General features: G+C 37.9%; 1 protein-coding gene across 1 annotated transcript in view; it reads left to right on the top strand.

The window, feature by feature from the left end:
• Positions 1-19,028, top strand: part of LOC138090352 (torsin-1A-interacting protein 2-like) — a 35,014-nt gene extending 15,986 nt beyond the window's left edge. Inside the window, exons 2-5 of the mRNA XM_068985865.1 lie at positions 10,084-10,262; positions 12,208-12,717; positions 16,985-17,089; positions 17,922-19,028. Coding sequence (XP_068841966.1) covers positions 10,229-10,262; positions 12,208-12,717; positions 16,985-17,089; positions 17,922-18,682 — 1,410 coding nt within the window. The 5' untranslated portion in view covers positions 10,084-10,228 and the 3' untranslated portion in view covers positions 18,683-19,028. The remainder of the gene's footprint in view (positions 1-10,083; positions 10,263-12,207; positions 12,718-16,984; positions 17,090-17,921) is intronic.
• Positions 19,029-19,390: the final 362 nt, after the last annotated feature.

Below are 19,390 nucleotides of genomic sequence, written 5' to 3'. Positions count from 1 at the left end.
GACATATAAAGAGGTTTCATAGCAGACTGAAGGACTCTGCTGATACTTCAGGTCATAACTCGGTCACATTTTTCTCAACCGTTTGTGGGGAGGACTCTATTGTAGCCCTTAAACGGTTCTGTCGGGTCTCATAAACTTTGTGAGTATATGGGTGAGAGAAAGAAATCAAAAATACTAATTTTAATGTTGCATTAAGAAGGGTACTTTGCCCTCTTACATGATTATTATCACATACCTGGTATGGTCAGCTCTCAGAAATAACATCATCTGGTAGAGGTCTTAAAATGGAGCAAGGGGAAAAATTTAGAAAACTTCATAGCTTGTCAACTCAGGTCTTTAGTAGGACTTCACTGGGTTTAAAACATTGCAGACTATTCTAAAATACTCATTCGTGGTTATGAATAATGAATTTGAAAGTGTAAGTGTATTCCTAAAATTAATTCTCATGACAGATGATCCACTGTTGTGGATGATGTGAGCCATATTAAGCTCCACTTTCATCCTCTGGGAGAGTTGATAATATTACTTACATGTAATGGTGGCCATTTCTAAAATGACTTCCAGAACTTTCTGTTACTTTAATGCAGACCTAGGAGTAGAAATTTAACGGAAAGTACCAAAGAGAAGGCTATCTTGGGTTGGGTGACTGAGGTAAGATTCATCTCTAAGTTGTAGGAGAACATAGTCCAGACAAGCACACATGCAAGAAAGAATTCCATGACATCCAAAGAGTAGGTGGCAATCAATACACGTGTCTGTCAAAGTGAGTTGAGAGCCATACCCCTCTCTCTCTTTAGTCTCCCCTGGCAGCCCTTGAGTCTCAATGCAGTCTTCGGAACACAGCTTGAAAACTGCTTGTTACAGAGGAAAAATAATGGCCTTGCAGCCAGCCGACCTGAGTTTGTCTTCTAATTCTGACATTATTAAATGAGCTTGGGCATTTTCACCTTTCTTTGTCCAGTGTCGTCTGTGAAGTAAGTTGTGTTATAATACCTACTTCATAGTGTTGTGAGGTTTAAATGTGATACGTGTCTATCAGTCAGCACCACAGTAAGTCTTTAGGATGAGAGGTACAAGAGAATGAGGCAAAAATTAGAACTAGGGATAAGATAGAGTCTCGGCTTTAGAATAAGGATTAAGGCCAGCTGTTAGAACTGGATGCTAAATTATCAAAAATTTCTTAGATCTTTTCTGATGAAGGATAAGATTTATCTTGTAACTGAGGCTGAGCCTGTAGTTGTGTGAATCACATGGTCTGAGATGAAGATTAAGAGGCTGAGAGGGATGAATGACCCAAGGCAGATCCTTGTCGACTTCACACAATGCTGAAAAAAGCAATTAGAGAAAAGTTGAATGTGTGTAAATTTACACACATTCATATGTGTTAGAGTCACAATTCAAGCCTAGATTTGGAGTGCCTTGTAGTAGGTTTACTGTGTGGTTTTATTGTTGTTCAGTATCATGGTTAACAGCCAGGGTCCCACAGTCAGAATACCTGAGTTCAAATCACCTGAGTTCAATCCTAACTGCCTCTACTAGTTGTGTGTTCTCGGGTAAGATTCTTAACCTTTCTCTGTCTCAATTTCCTCATCTGTAAAATAGAAGGAATATTAAGTCCATATGTCATAAGATTGAAGTTCCCAGGATGGAATAGAGGTTGGGTAAGGTCCTACTTCTCTCCCAGCCCCAGTTTGATTCTTGAGAGTAGCTTTCCTTTGTTCTGTCTCCTCTCAGCTGGTTGTGACAAAATGCATAGGAAACTGTTGTTGAAGTGTGCCTTTGTAACAGAAGTTAATTGTGTGTGGGCTCAGAGTTAACCCTTACAGGTTTTTCGTTTTGATTTTTTTCCTCACAGAAGCTATTACATTACATTTTATTACTCATTTAAAAAATTTATTAACATCAATCATTTTATAGAAAAGTGCTGAAAATAGTATTCACCTATGCAGCCAGATCTAAAATATATTAACACGGGAAAGATGTCCTGTGCTCTTGGATTGGAAGAATTAATATTGTTAAAATGGCCATACTACCCAAAGCAGTCTACAAAATGTAATGTGATTCCTTATCAAATTACCTATGGCATTTTTCACAGAAATAGAACAAATAATCCTAAACTTTATATGGAACCATAAAAGACCCAGAATTGCCAAAGCAATTCTAAGGAAAAAGAACAAAGGAGAAGGCACAACTCTCTCAGGCTTCAGGCAATACTACAAAGCTACAGCAACCAAAATGGCATGATATTAGCACAAAAACAGACATACTTGGGTCAGTGGAACAGAATAGAGAGCCCCAAATTAAACCCCCACCCCTGTGATCAGTCTTCAACAGAGGAGACCAAAAATATACAATGGGAAAAAGACGGTCTCTTCTGCAGGTGATGTTGGAAAAGTTGGACAGCCACAGGTAAATCTATGAAGTTGAAACACACTCTCATACCATACAGAAAAGTAAGTTCAAAATGTCCTAAAGACTTAAACATTGAAACCATAAAACTCCTAGAAGAGAACATACGCAAAACATCTGACATAAATCATACCAATATTTTCTTAGGTCTGTCTCCCAAGGCAATAGAAATAAAAACAAGAATAGATGGGACTTAATTAAACTTACAAGCTTTTCCACAGCAAAAGAAGCCATAAACAAAAAGACAAGCTACAGACTGGGAAAAAATATTTGCAAATGATGCAAGTGACAAAGTCTTAATTTCTAAAATATACAAACAGCTGATACAATTCAACAACAACAAAAAACAAACCTGATTGAAAAATGGGCAATTTTCATACAATAGTAGGATACAAATTCTATTCAAGGTTCTATAAACTAGCAGACACTGAAACATATACAGGGACATAAAACAGTTGCAAAATTTTCATGAACTAAAGATATTGAAATCATACACTATAAATCTTAATCATGTTGAATTGGTTCATGGTGCTTCTACTTTTCTGTATATTCATTTTGATAATTTTTGAGAGTTTTATATTGAAACTCCAAATAAAAATCTTAATTTATCTGCTTAAAAAATAGTGGAACTATCTGTAATTTTGTTCTGTATTTTCCAAGTCTCCTGTAATTGTGAAAAGAAAGAGAAAAAGAAAAATGGGCAGAAGACCTAAATAGACATTTCTCAAAGAAGACATATAGATGACCAGTAGGCACATGAAAAAGATGTTCAGCGTCACTAATTAGAGGAATGCAGATCAAGACTATAAAACAATGAGGTACCACCTTACACAAGTCAGAATGGCCAAGATTAAAAAATCTACAGATGGAATTTCCCTGGTGTGCAGTGGATAAGAATCTGTCTGCCAGTGCAGGGGACATGGGTTTGATCCCCGGTCTGGGAAGATTCCACATGTTGAGGAGGAACTTAAGACCACGTGCCACAACTACTGAGCCTGTGCTCTAGAGCCCACAAGCCACAACTCCCGAGCCTGCTTGGTATAACTACTGAAGCCTGCATACCCTAGAGCCTGTACTCCACAAGAGAAAGCCACCACGATGAGAAGCCTACACATCACAAGGAAGAGTAGCCCCCACACTCTGCAACTATAGAAAGCCCAGCCCACAAAGCAACAAAGACCCAGTGCAGCTGAAAATAAAAAAGAAAAAGCAACACTTCTTGGAAAAAAGTCTACAAATAGCAAATGTTAGAGAGGGTGTGGAGAAAAGGGAACCTTCCTACACTGTTGTTGGAAATGTAAGTTGGTGCAGCCGCTACAGAAAACAGTATGGAGTTTCCTCAAAAAAACTAAAAATAGAATTACCATATGACCTAACAGTCCTACTCCAGACAAAACTATAATTCAGAAAGATAGGGGATTCCCTGGTGGGTCAGTGGTTGGGATTCTTTGCTTTCACTACTGAGGCCCTGGGTTTAATCCCGATGGGGGAACATCCTGCAAGGTTCTTGGCATGGCAAAAACAAAAGATACATGTACCTCTATGTTCATAGTGCCGAGACTGTTCACAGTAGCCAAGACATAGAAACAATGTAAATGTCCATGGATAGAAGATGATATGTAGAATCTAAAATATGACTCTAATGAACTTACAGAACTGAAAGACTCACAGAGAATCCATTTGTGATTGCCAACAGGGGAGGGAAGGTAGGGAGAGGCGTTGAGTGGGAGTTTGGGGTTAGCAGATACAAAGTATTATATACAGAATGGATAAGCAACAAGGTCCCTGTGTAGCACAGGGAATGCTAATCATAGATAAAGTATACTAACATTTTGCCACATATACCTCATTTAAAAAGCTTAACAGATGACAGTTGAAACTCATTCTTGTTCTCATCCTCTTCCTATCCTTTCCTCCACAGAAGCAAATGTATCTTTTCTGATCATGTGTTTAATTTTTATGTACATCAATGTACATTGCAATTAAAAAGTTGAACACTTTCAACATTTTATTACTCAGTAACAGTTGTATATGCATCAGTTTGTAAAATTACTCTTAAAGCTTCTAATTTTGTGTCTTCCAGGCTGCTAAACTTGGTTTTATTACTGCAGTGCAGAGATCATTCTATGTACCAAACAATAAACACCTGCCAGGTTGTCAAAGCATTACCATTGGTACATTGAGATGGAGCAGAAAGGGTGCACCTTAAAAGACAGAGCCAGGGGACATCCATGGTGGTCCAGTGGCTAAGCTTTTGAACTCCCAAAGAGCCCAGGTTCAGTCCCTAGTCAGGGATCTAGATTCTGCATGTCACAACTAAGAATTCACATGCTGCAACTAAGACCCAGTGCAGCCAAATAAATATATAAAAGGAAGATCAGGGCATCCACAACAGAAGAAGCAGTGAGGCAAATCTGTGTCCCTCTTCAGGGAAGTCCTGAGATATTGAAATTAAGGAAGGCATCCCTCAGCCTACTCCCTGTTATATTCTCCATAGACAGTAAAACTGTATTACTTGAACCTGATTTGAGCCCTCATGGAGACAGTTAAAGGAAAACACTAAGTTTTGCTGCAGATTTCAGGATCATAGGGAAGCAAAGATACCTACCAATGATAAGGCTAAGTTTTATTTAAGTGGGAAAATGAATCATTGTAACCTCTATAAATGGGGGACTGAAAACCAATATTTCACAATTGAACTTGTAAGGGATTCGCTAAAAGCAAACATCTTCTGTGCTAAATGAAGCATGTAGGTCTTCATCAGTTTTTTTTTTTTTTTTCTTTCAAGATACCATCAAAGATGGGTGGTGGTGGTGGTGGTTGTTTTTGAGATGCTCATGGATGGTTTTTCCTGAAGCTGCAAAGAGTTTTAAACGTGTCCATTTTCCATCAGAATGAGGTGCTACCTCAGTTCTGTTATGCAGTCCAGAGGTTTCTAATGCACACATTTCCCGGTATGGGTTAGACACAGTTCAAAAAATTGACCTGCCTCTGGAATCTGCCTCCAGGTCTCCCAGATACCCCACCATGTAATTTCTTCTGAAGATACATCAAGAACTTCTGTGATTATATCATTTCTTCCTTGTAGCCTTAAGGGAATACTGGTTCAGCTATGAACAGCAGTGTGTGTCAAAGGGTCTGAGGGAAATGGGCTATAGAAATGATGTATGCCTTGTGATAAGAAAGGCATATATTGAGCACTTGTAAGATTATAGATATATCTCTGGTGTTCCTTTGCAGATTGCTTATTGACTACAACCTAGTTTCCAAGTAATGTGTGTGTGTGTGTTTTTAAGCATTCAGTTAGGTTTACATGAAATAAAGTTTATTGAGAATATCCTACATGCAATAAGATGCACAGATTTTAAGCCTGATGACAAATGTAGCCACCACCTCAGTAAAAATATAGAATACTTTCATTACCCCAAAAGGCTTTCTCATGCCCTTTTCCAGTCAGCAGTCCTTACCCTCAGAACCACTTCTCTTTTCCATCACTGTAGACCATTGGCCATTCTAGAACTTCGTATAAATGGGGTCATTTGGCATATAATCTTGTGTGTGGCTTTTTAACCTCATCACATTTTTCAGATTCATCCATCTTATGTATCAGTAGTTGGTTCATTTTTTTTCCATTTGTTTAATTATTTTTAAATCACTCTATAGTATTTACAGGCTTCCCAGGTGGCGCAGTGGTAAAGAATCCGCCTGCCAATACAGGAGACACACGAGACTCAGGTTTGATTCCTGGATTGAGAAGGCCCCCTGAAGTAGGAAATGGCAACCTACTCCAGTATTCTTGCCTGGAAGATTCTCTGAACAGTGGAACCTGGTGGGCTACAGTCCATGGGGTTGCAAAGAGTTGGACATGACTGAGCATGCACACACACACACCCCCCACACACATGTAGTATTTTATGCTTCTTAAATTGTATATAAAGGCTTTAATATTGTATATTTATGAATTTTTGATACATGTTAATTGCTGTATATAATATTACATTTAAAGAATATGCCACAATTTTAAAAATCTAGTTCCTTATTTATGGACATTTAAGATTTTCTCAATTTTTCCTCATTTTTTTAAACAATGCTGCCACAAACACCATGGGGCACTTTAGGAAAAGTTTCTCTAAGGTACATGTCTAAAAGGAGAATTGCTGATTTGTAGAATGTGTGTGTCAACTTGGTATTCCGTATTGCCCTCCCAAGTTGTAACAGGTGGCCTCATTGTCAATACAGATCAGCTGCTGCTAAGTCGCTTCAGTCGTGTCTGACTCTGTGCGACCCCACAGACGGCAGCCCACCAGGGTCCCCCGTCCCTGGGATTCTCCAAGCAAGAACACTGGAGTGGGTTGCCATTTTCTTCTCCAATGCATGAAAGTAAAAAGTGAAAGTGAAGTCGCTCAGTTGTGTCCAACTCTTAGCGACCCCATGGACTGCAACCTACTAGGCTCCTCTCTGACCATGGGATTTTCCAGGCAAGAGTACTGGAGTGGGTTGCCATTGCCTTCTCCGCAATACAGGTCTGGGTGTCTCCAAATCCTCACCAACAACACTTGGTATTACATTTTTTTTTTCCAGTCTGATGGCTGTGAAATGGTATCTCATCATTTACTTTGCATTTCCTTGCCTACATTTCTTAACCAGTTCATAGACTTTTAAAGTCCTCTTTTTTATTTACCTGCTTGTTCATCTCTTTTGCCCACTTAAAACACAAAATAGCAGTATTTGTCTCTTAACTGATCTAGGGTAGTTTTTATGTATTCTAGATATTAATCCGTTGATGATTATATGTGTTGCTGATAGTTTTCTAGTCAGTGAATTTATCTTTTAACCTTGATTTTGATGATTTGTATATGATTTGATTTTTTAATGTCATCACATTTGTTCCCCTCATGGTTTGTATGCCTTTTATATCTTGCTTAAGAAAACCTTGAGGTTATAATGGTATTCCCCACTTTCTTCTGAAAATTTCAAAGTTTTACACTCTACATTTAGGTATCTAATCTGCAATTCATTTTTGTGGAGGTAGAAATCTAGTTTTTTTTTCCCATTTGAAAATCAGTTGTCCCCAAACTGTTTATTCACTAATCCATTCTTTCTCTTTGTCAGTTTCCTTTACTTAAGTATGTACATATTTCTTGGCTCTCCATTCTGTGTTATTAAGTTTGTCTGTTCTAACACCAGTGCCCTATTGTTTTTAGTATCTTGATATATCTGGTAAAGATTTCCCTCTTTCAGAATTCTTTTTTCTTCCTTCAGAATTATCTTGACTCTTAATTCTTCACTACTTTTCATGAATTTTAGGGTCAGCTCATTCATTCCATAAGAAACATATAACAATAAAAAAAATTGTCTGAAGATTTTGTTTCAAATTGCAATGAATTTACAGATTATTTTGGAGGGAATTGGTGTTCAGTTCAGTTGCTCAGTTGTGTCTAGACGGACCTTTGTTGCTAAAGTAATGTCTCTGGTTTTTAACATGTTGTCTAGGTTTGTCTTAGGTTTTCTTCCAAGGAGCAAGTGTCTTTTAATTTCATGGCTGCAATCACCATCTGCAGTGATTTTGGAGCCCAAAAAGATAAAGTCAGCCGTTGTTTCTACTGTTTCCCCATCTATTTGCCATGAAGTGATGGGACCAGATTGAATGTAGAGTTTTAAGCCAATTTTTTCACTCTTCCTCTCTCACTTTCATCAAGAGGCTCTTTAGTTCCTCTTCACTTTCTGCCATATGGGTGGTGTCATTTGCATATCTGAGGTTATTGATATTTCTCCTGCCAATCTTGATTCCAGCTTGTGTTTCATCCAGTCCAGCATTTCTCATGATATACTCTGCATATAAGTTAAATAAGCAGGATAACAACATACAGCCTTGATGTACTCCTTTCCCGATTTGGAACCAGTCTGTTGTTCCATGTCCAGTTCTAACTGTTGCTTCTTGCCCTGCATACAGACTTCTCAGAAGGCAGGTCAGATGGTCTGGTGTTCCCATCTCTTTAAGAATTTTCCACAGTTTGTTGTGATCCACACAGTCAAAGGCTTTGGTGTAGTCAATAAAGCAAAAGTAGATATTTTTCTGGAACTCTCTTGCTTTTTCCATGATCCAGCAGATGTTGGCAATTTGATCTCTGGTTCTTCTGCCTTTTCTAAATCCAGCTTGAACATCTGGATGTTCACAGTTCATGTACTGTTGAAGCCTGGCTTGGAGAATTTTGAGCATTACTTTGCTAGCATGTGAGATGAGTGCAATTACATTAAATGGCCTTGAATCTTACTGTCTGTACACACAGTATATTTTTCTACTTAGGTCCTTTTTATGTTCTTCAGTAAAGTTTTAATACTTTTCTCCCTAAAAGTTCTTTTTTAAAAAAATAGTTTTATTGAAGTATAATTTACATACCATAAACTTCACCCCATTCCAAAGTCCTTGCATATGTGTTGTAGATTTATTACTAGGTACCTTTTAGTTTTTATTATGAGGTCCATGCATGCGTGCTTAGTTGCTTAAGTCATGTCCAACTCTTTGCAACCCCATGGACTGTAGCCCACCAGACTCCTCTGTCACTGGATTTTCTATTTATTTTTAAAGTTTTGCCTCATCTGCTGTATTCACCTAACCTCTTGCCAACTGACTACCACTTCTTCAAGCATCTCGAAAACTTTTTGCAAGGAAAACACTTCCACAACCAACAGAATGCAGCAAATGCTTTCCAAGAGTTTGTCAAATCATGAAGCATAGCTTTTCACGCTACAGGAATAAACAAACTTATGTCTCGTTAGCAAAAATGTGTTGATTGTAATAGTTCCTATTTTGATTAATTAAGATGTATTCAAGCCTAGTTATAATGATTTAAAATTCAAAAACCCAAATCACAATTATGTTTGCACCAACTGAATATAAGATATGATTGAGTTTCTATTGCTTATAAGTTAACTCTGGTTTTGATTCCTTTTGTATACAGCTTTTAATAATTTATATATATTCTTCTTTGATCTATAGTCCATGGGGTTGCAAAGAGTCAGACATGACTGAGTGACTAACACAGCAACTTCTTTGAGCAGTGTATAGAAGGGCATTGTATAAAGAGATAACTATCTCCATATTTTATGAAAGAATACTGTAAGAAAACCACTCTTAGTGACAAAACTCCAAATGTGTATTTGTTCTTCCTAATACCAAGACAGCCATCTTCATCTGTAGGTCACCCCTGTGCATGTTCCTTGTTAATGATAAATGGAAGTTTCTGGTAGGCAAACTGAGAAATTTATATGGGACAGAAATTGAAGACATAAGGGAAATCTGCAGTGATTAACTCTGCAGTGACTTAAATTTTTACTCTTGGAATTACTTTTTATTTCAGTTTCAAAGGTGTTTCCTTCAAGATTCTGGTCACTTGTTCTTACTTTTTACATCCTTCCAGACACACTAGAATGTATTAGAAGGTTATGTCATCTACAAGGGTTAATAATCTGAAGCTTTTTTTTTTTTCTATTTATCGTCTCGGATTTGGAATATGAGCCTCATGAAAGCCAGAAAACATTTTTTCTTCACTAGAAAAGTTTCAGAGAGGAAATAGTACTCAGACTAAACAGATTTAGTAAATAAAGCTGAACTAGGCATTTCTCCCATGTATGAATAAAAAAGTCTTTTCAATTCTTCTCGTTTTGTTTTAGTCACTGTATATATGCCTTCTTTCCTGGGTCCACGGGAAGCATGAGCCTGTTGGGACTTGGGACAAGAAGAAACCAAGACATCTTTACAAGGAAATCCAGATACTAACAGAAAGTGCCCCAAAGTCTGAAGAGATAGAACTCAAACATGACCGACAGAGGACTTAGGGATCCTCCAGAGGGTAAGAGTTGTTTGTACAGCACGAAGTTTGTGCTGTAGGAAACTAGGGCTGTGCTAAGAGAGAAAGTCTCTGTGATTAAAACTGAAGTTTGGAAGTAAAAAAGAAGTTAGTTGCTTGATTGATTATGATTCTTATTCTTTGATATTTACTGAATTTTACCATCATACCAGACCCTAATTATGAAGACGATCAAGTTTTAGACACTCCTGTAGTATTGGGAAAATACATCTTAAAAAAAGATGGGCTGGGAGTGGGCGGGTAGTTAAAAAAAAAAAAAGATGGTAGACAGATCTTTAGAGTTATATTTTTAAAAGTCAAGTTAGCTGTGATATGCTATATATTTAGAGCAGGATCTTTCAATTATAAGGAAAGATGAAATTTAAATTTTTCATCCTGCCTAAGTGTATATATAGGAAATATAGGCAAAATATTAAATAGGTTTTTTGGAAGAGAAGGGCATATTTAAATATTTTATTAAGGATATTTTTCAATATATAAAACTAGCACAGTATAATGAAGTCACATGTACTCAACATCTAACTTCAACTTTTACCTGCATAATGCTACTCTTGTTACCTGCTTTGAAATATTTAAGTGCAAATCCAAGACATGATATAATTTTGTTAGTACTTTAGTTTACGTCTCTTAAAGCTACATTAAAAAAAAAAAGAACCAAAATAGTTCTGTCACACATAAAAATAAATTGTTATTCCACACTATTCTTCATAAATACACCCAGTATTCACATTTTCCAATTGTCTCATAAACTCTCTTTCTTCACAGTTGGGTTTCTAATTTTTTTTCTTTACATTTGGGTCACAGATTGCATTTCATTGATATATCTTTTCGGTTGCTTTTTTTTTTAACTTTATTATGGAAAATTCAAACATACATAAAGTAGAGAGATGAAATGAATTCCATGACCCAGCTTCATCTGCTGTCAACATATGGCTAACGCTGTTTCATTTATACTCTCTTACTTCTCTTTATACCCGTATCATTGTATTGAAGCAAAATCTAGATATATTATTTTAGCCAAAATACTTGAACACTTACCTCTAAATGGTAAATTAAAACATTACCCCCATTCCTTTATCATACCTAGAAGATGAACCAATAATTCCTTGGTCTCATTAAATAGCTGGTATTCAGATTTTCCTGATTATCTCATTAATGCTTCTTTAAAAGTTGGTTTGTGGGACACTGGATCTATAATGTGGTCCACACATTGTCGATGTGTCTCAAGTATCTCAATCAATAGGTCACCCCTCCTTTTTAAAATCTTTTCTTGCCATTTATTTTTATTTCTTGCTGTTACTAAAGAAACAGAGTCTTTTGTCTCTTAGAATTTCAATCATTTTGAGTTTTTCTGATTACATTCCTGAGGCATAATTTAATGTAATCCTCTATTCCTGTGTTTCTTGGAAACTGGTAATTAGCTCTAGAAGCTTGATCAGATTCTGCTTCAGTTTGGCAAGAATACCTCATAGGTAGTATAGTGTACTTCCTGTTGCATTGAATTCAGGAAGTTAGAAATGTCTGATTTTACTTCTTTTTGCGGTATTAAGATTCATCAGTGGGTTCAGGAGTTGGCAGCCAGGTTCATTCATTATAAAATTCCTCTTCAGTCTTTCGAATAATGGTTTCAGTTGCTATTGATGACTATTGCCTAGATCTGTTGTTTCATTAGGGAAGAGGATGTATTTAATATTACCAAAAGTTGGCTTGCCATTCAAAATAGTTTTCAATTAATATTATTTGTTAGATTAGCAAGATAATAAATTTGGGTAATCAGTCTCCTTTAGTGAAAGTCAAGAGAAGCAATGTTTAGGAAGAGTGCCTCTTCAGCCATAAAAATCTATATAAATATTTTTATTAATCAGGGACCTTGTTGAAATAAAAAATATAGGGAAATTTTTAAAATTATAAATTTTTGTCTCAATAGACCCGCAAAAGGATTTGGAAAATGATCCATCACTAAATACTCAGGAGACTACAGTCATTACAAGTACCACTGAAGAAGCTCAGACCCCAGACCCTGCCCCTGGGCTTAACAAAGACCACCAAGAGGTAGAAACAATTGGCCCAGGAAGTACAGATACAGATGCTCAATCAGAAAATCCAGACGAAACAGATTATGGGAAATATGTAAAGGTTACAGAAGGTGAGAACAGCCAGAGTTTTCAGGGTGGAGAACAAGGCCATCAGCTCCCTTCAGAGAGTCTGAGTGAAGACCCTGTGGATCCAGAACCCAAGTGTTCTCCAAGTGACAAGGTAGGAAGAACAGACGTACACATAGTGGGCAGCTCTGCAGCCTTCCCTGAGCATGTCAGTGATGGAGCTGGAGCATCTCAGGAGCCACCAGTCATTGACCCTCAGGATGCCCAGAGCCCTGGCCATTCCAGTGCAGGGCTGGAGAGCCAACACACACTGAGGAAGCGACTGCTGGCACGAGGTGAGAGAAGCCCTGAGCCTGTCCTGTTGTGTACTGTTCTGTCCTGGGAACACAGCATAGGTGAGGCCCTCCTTTTCAGAGAGCTTCTCTTTACTTCATAGGATTAAGGCCTTTGCATCTTGCCCAAGGTCACAAAGAGATATGACTATATTGAGATTAAATGAGGTTTCTCATCTCCTAACACTTCGCTGGTGGCTCAGAAGGTAAAGGCTCTGCCTGCAATGTGAGAGACCCAGGTTCGATCCCTGGGTTGGGAAGATCCCCTGGAGAAGGGAATGGCAACCCACTCCAGTATTCTTGCCTGGAGAATCTCATGGACAGAGGAGCCTAGCAGGCTATATAGTCCATGGGGTTGCAGAGTCAGACACGACTGAGAAACTAATGCTCTTGCTTTCAAGCTAGCTCATTCTGCTCACTACATAAGATGCTTCTCACTTATACATAAGCTGCATTTTTTAACAGTTTCCATTTATTTACTGTATCTATGATTTTTTAAATTTTTTACAGGTATGACTTAAAAAATTTACCCCTGGCCTTTTATTTCTTATAAGCATATTTTTGCTTTCACTTTTTAAAATCTTTTACTTTGGGGGAAACTAAATGCTACATGAATCAAGAGATAGGTATATTTAAAAACCAGTATGTGGTATAGTACCCTTGAAGTGAAGTGTTAGTCACTACAGTCTGTGTCTGATTCTTTGTGACCCCATGGACTGTAACCCACCAGGCTTCTCTGTCCATGGGATTCTCCAGGCAAGAATACTGGAGTGGGTAGCCATTCCCTCCTCTAGGAGTTCTTCCCGACCCAGGGATTGAACCTGGGTCTCCTGCATTGCAGGAAAATTCTTTACCATCTGAGCCAGTACCCTTAACTCAGGCATATTTCAGTTTTATAGGACTTTGAGCAAATTAGTTATTTCTCTATACCTGATTGTCTCCACTTGTATATTAAGGAGAACAGCATGCTGTCTTTCCTCACGAAGAATAGTTGCAGTGTGCTAAGTCTTTAACTGGAACTCAAGAGATACAGATTCTAGTTGCAGCCCTACCACTTCCTAACTTGGGTGACTTTAAGCAAATCTCCCAACTTGCTGGTACTTCAGTTTCCTATTTGTAGAAATGAAGAAGTTGAACAAGATGATATCCAGCTGGTTTCTTCCAGCTTTTACCTTCTGTGATATTATGGAGTTGGATTGTGTGGATTTGTGTTTTATAAGTACTCTGAAAGCTCAGCCTGAAATGCCTATTTGCCAGAGCAAAGGAATATAAAATGTAAGACATTGTTTTTGTTGGACTTGACTGAGGGCTAGAATTCCATGTTTCAGTGTAAGTCAATGACTGATCTCAAATATGCATTTTATTAGTTTATTATTAACTTGAGTGAAGACAAGGGCTATGTCTCACTCATTGTGTTTCTGTGGCTCTTGGCACAGAGAAGTGACTTTATGAATATTTGTTAAATGAGCAAATGATAGGATTTGTATATGGACCAATATGTGCCATCAGAATTTCAGTGGTATGCAGGTTCACTGAGTAGGGGAAGAAAACATTGGTTTAAAAATGCAGTTTAATATGTGAGAAGCAGCTTAATATAATGATAAAGGACAGATGGTATGGACCTACTGAAGCAGAAGATATTAAGAAGAGGTGGCAAGAATACACAGAAAAACTGTACAAAAAAGATTGTCACGACTCAGATAATCACGATGGTGTGATCACTCACCTAGAGCCAGACATCCTGGAATGTGAAGTCAAGTGGGCCTTAGAAACCATCACTACAAACAAAGCTAGTAGAGGTGATGGAATTCCAGTTGAGCTACTTCAAATCCTGAAAGATGATGCTGTGAAAGTGCTGCACTCAATATGCCAGCAAATTTGGAAAACTCAGCAGTGGCCACAGGACTGGAAAAGGTCAGTTTTCATTCCAATCCCAAAGAAAGGCAATGCCAAGGAATGCTCAAGTTATTGCACAATTGCACTCATATCACATGCTAGTAAAGTAATGCTCAAAATTCTCCAAGCCAGGCTTCAGCAATACGTGAACCGCGAACTTCCTGAAGTTCAAGCTGGTTTTAGAAAAGGCAGAGGAGCCAGAGATCAAATTGCCAACATCCACTGGATCATTGAAAAAGCAAGAGAGTTCCAGAAAAACATCTATTTCTGCTTTATTGACTATGCCAAAGCCTTTGACTATGTGGATCACAATAAACTGGAAAATTCTGAAAGAGATAGGAATACCAGACCACCTGACCTGCCTCTTGAGAAATCTGGTTGCAGGTCAGGAAGCAACAGTTAGAACTGGACATGGAACAACAGACTGGTTCCAAATAGGAAAAGGAGTACGTCAAGGCTGTATATTGTCACCCTGCTTATTTAACTTCTGTGCAGAGTACATCATGAGAAACGCTGGACTGGAAGAAACACAAGCTGGAATCAAGATTGCTGGGAGAAATACAAATAATCTCAGATATGCAGATGACACCACCCTTATGGCAGAAAGTGAAGAGGAACTAAAGAGCCTCTTGATGAAAGTGAAAGAGGAGAGTGAAAAAGTTGGCTTAAGGCTCAACATTCAGAAAACTAAGATCATGGCATATGGTCCCATCACTTCATAGCAAATAGATGGGGAAACAGGGGAAACAGTGTCAGACTTTATTTTTTGGGGCTCCAAAATCACTGTGGATGGTGACTGCAGCCATGAAATTAAAAGACACTTACTCCTTGGAAGACAAGTTATGACCAATCTAGATAGTATATTCAAAAGCAGAGAAATTACTTTGCCAACTAAGGTCCATCTAGTCAAGGCTATGGTTTTTCCAGTGGTCATGTATGGATAAGAGAGTTGGACTGTGAAGAAAGCTGAGCGCCAAAGAATTGATGCTTTTGAACTGTTGTGTTGGAGAAGACTCTTGAGAGTCCCTTGGACTGCAAGGAGATCCAACCAGTCCATTCTGAAGGAGATCAGCCCTGGGATTTCTTTGGAAGGAATGATGCTAAAGCTGAAACTCCAGTACTTTGGCCACCTCATGCAAAGAATTGACTCATTGTAAAAGACTCTGATGCTGGGAGGGATTGTGGGCAGGAGGAGAAGGGGCGACAGAGGATGAGATGGCTGGATGGCATCACTGACTCGATGTACGTGAGTCTGAGTGAACTCTGGGAGTTGGTGATGGACAGGGAGGCCTGTCGTGCTGCAATTCATGGGGTTGCAAAGAGTCGGACACGACTGAGCGACTGAGCTGAACTGACTGAGGAGATAAGAAACCTCTTTCTAATCTCAGTTTGGTCTTGGGCAAAGCCCTTGACACCTCTGGACCTTTTGTCACAGTAGGTAAGGTAGGAGGCTAGAGTAGGTGATCACTACAGATCCTTTCAGTCCTTAAATTCTGTGACATGGTATTTTAAAAACCCATATTTTGGTGTCATCTAAGTAAATGAACTATTCTTTATAGGTAAAGATGACTCTACTTCTTTATGTTAATAGATTATGCTATTTGAGTTATTTCTCTAGTAAGGATTATGGGCAGTACTCAGCTGTCATTGTTATATGAGGTACCTGGCTGGGGTCAGGCACACATTTTGACTCTAGAGGGACTTAGCTCAGAGTCTACAAAATACTGCCTCCTTTTCACCAACACATTTTAAGATTGATATCACATCCCATACCTGCATTTTTATATAGTTCATAAATTTTCTTAACCTTGTCATCCTTGTCTCATATACCTCACTCCTTAAGTTTCAGGCTTGCTTTTTTGTAGGCTATTTTGCAAAGTAAGCTATTAGTGTATAGTAATCCCTTCTGTCTTTAAACTTAGTGTCTATTATTTGCATATTTGGGAGTTGAGGATCCTTCTGAAATATAAATACTGAAATTAGAGCATCATTGCCCCGTGATGTTGAGTCTTGTGTATAGCTAACGTTTCTTAAATTCCTTCTTAGTTCTGTACATTTTGTCAAATCACATTTTAGATAGGTTTGGCTGCAGTCTTGTTTCTTTGTCCTTGATATAAGGGCTAGTGAAGAATTGTGGATGTAACAACAGTAACCTTAAGTGATTTCACAGCATTTTATTTTATTCTTCTAAGTAGAATGAAGTAGAATAGTGAGCTTTAAGTAAAAGACAGGAAAAGTAATTAGCTTTGTACAAAACAAACTTTTATGAAGTATGGCATCCTCAATCAAATTCTTTGCTTTGATAAGAAGTATGAAGGAACACACACTCACATTAGTGTACTCTCTAATAATAATGTTTTGTTTTGTTTTCCAGAGGCTGAGAGACATCAACAAGAAACACAAGAACTGGAAGAAAACAAAGAGAAGAATGCACAGGATACCATAAGAAGGACTGATAAAAAGGATTTTTTGAGCTATGGTGAGAACAGAAGTGGTCTTACTGCAGTAATTCACATTCAGAAATCTGCAGAGAAATACCCAGAAAACTAGCAGATTTAACAGCTTTAGTATTGTTTTAATATATATTTTTTAATGTTTGATAGTAATATGAGAACAGAACAATTGAGTTTTAGGGATTTTTCCTTTAGGTGTGTTAGCCAATATTTTGCCATCCTTAACAAAATGGGAATCCCCAAAGGGGATTCAAAGGGGATTTATGAAGGTCTTTTCATAAACAAGAAACTAAAACATTTTTTTGATCGAAGTAAACCTGATTTACAATGTAGTGCTAATTTCAGGTGGGCAATAAAGTGATTAGTTATATATATATATATTTTTTTCAGATTATTTTCCATTATAGTCTATTAAAAGATATTCAATATAGCTTCCTATTAAAGCTGCCTTTTCAGTGAGAAAGAAAGTATTAACTTTTGAAGTGGTATTTTTACATTTTGACCATTTAGGAAAAAATGGCCTGTAGGTAGTAGATACTTCTGAGAAGGTATTAATAGAAGAATATGCTGATAGTTCATTTCTAAATCACATCATTAGATATAGCAAAATATATATAAATTAGATTTTACCTTTTACCTTTTAACAAAGATACTGTATCTTTAAATAATTTAAGAAATTAAAAAGTATTTCTGGTAGATTTCAACAGCTAAAAATTATAAGGATTTAGGCAAAAGAAACACACCACAGTCAGTAAAATCAGATAGTGTATCTGTATCTGCCTCTTTTTGGTTTGCCACAGGCTTTATTTCTGACTCATTCTCTCTAATTTTGTCTTTTATTTTCTCTTTCTCTGACAGGCTCCATCTTTCTTTGCTTCCTGGTTCTTACCATAGTTTTGCTCAGTTGTGTTAGTAGCTACTATTCGTCTCCAGCACAGCAAGTCCCCAAAAATCCAGCTTTGGAGGCTTTCTTGGTTCATTTTAGCCAACTGAAGGATAAATTTCCAGGCCAGAGTTCCTTTCTGTGGCAGAGAGGACGAAAATTTCTCCAGAAGCACCTCAACGCTTCACACCCCAGTGAGCCAGCCACCATCATATTCACAGCAGCCCGAGAGGGAAGAGAGACCCTGAAGTGCCTCAGCCACCATGTCGCAGATGCCTACACATCTGCCCAGAAGGTCTCTGCCATTCAGATTGATGGAGCTGGGAAAACCCTGCAGGACAGTGATAAGGTCAAGCATTCAGTTGACATGGAGCTTAGCTCTGGATTTGAAAAGGGCCAGAAGGCAGCTGTGGTCCATCGCTTTGAATCCCTTCCTGCAGGCTCCACCTTGATTTTCTATAAGTATTGTGACCATGAGAACGCTGTCTTTAAAGATGTGGCCCTGGTCCTGACCGTCCTACTGGAGGAGGAAACTTTAGAAGCAAGCGTCAGCCCAAGGGAGACCGAAGAGAAAGTGCGGGATTTACTCTGGGCGAGATTTACCAACTCTAACACTCCCAGCTCCTTCAACCACATGGATTCAGACAAACTGAGTGGGCTGTGGAGCCGTATTTCCCACCTGGTGCTGCCCGTCCAGCCAGTGAGGAGCATAGAAGAACGGGGCTGCTTTGTATAAGCTAAGCACAGAGGTGGTTTTGGTCGGCATGGGGTTATTAAAGTTAGTTGAAAAGCCTTTTTATGTGGAAGGAGGTTGATGAATGTGAGGAAATGCCTGGAAAGCACAAACAAGCTTATTTTGGCAAAGAAATTTTCATTTTTTACCTTCTGTAAAATCTTTCTAATCTAAGCTTGGCAAAGCTAAAAGTTGACCTGACTTTCTTTCCTTGCCTTTCAAGTGAATCAGGTATATACAACGGAGGAATTTTTTCCAGTCCAAAAATAGAGCAACAGAATGATTAAATGGGAAGATAATCTTCTCACAGTAACTACAGAGTGATTTTTGTTTTCTTGAGACTCTAAGGAGCCTTTTGGATAGTATTTGGACTCAGATTAAAATAATTACAGTTATAAAGCAGTTTAAATTTCTAAAAATTTTCTATTATATGTTAAATGTTTGAAAAATTCATTTTAATAACATAGTTGCAGGACTACATCTTATGCTTTTTTGCACTTTTGAATAGTATGAAAAAAGAATTCAAATACTTATTTACCTAAATACTATATGTAAGGCAGTATGTTTCTCTTCCGTTAATGAGCTCTAAGGGAAAAGCAGCCTGTGCTCAAGAAATGTTCTTAAAAATTGGAAACGATGGGGGAACTGTTTATAATCATTGCAAATGAATTAATTGCAACTGGCTGTATCTTTGCTTCAATTTTCTGATAT

This window comes from Capricornis sumatraensis, chromosome 14, assembly GCF_032405125.1.
Source record: "Capricornis sumatraensis isolate serow.1 chromosome 14, serow.2, whole genome shotgun sequence".
Lineage (NCBI taxonomy): Eukaryota > Metazoa > Chordata > Mammalia > Artiodactyla > Bovidae > Capricornis > Capricornis sumatraensis.
Note: the sequence above shows the minus strand (reverse complement) of the source record. Positions and strands in the feature narration are given on the sequence as shown.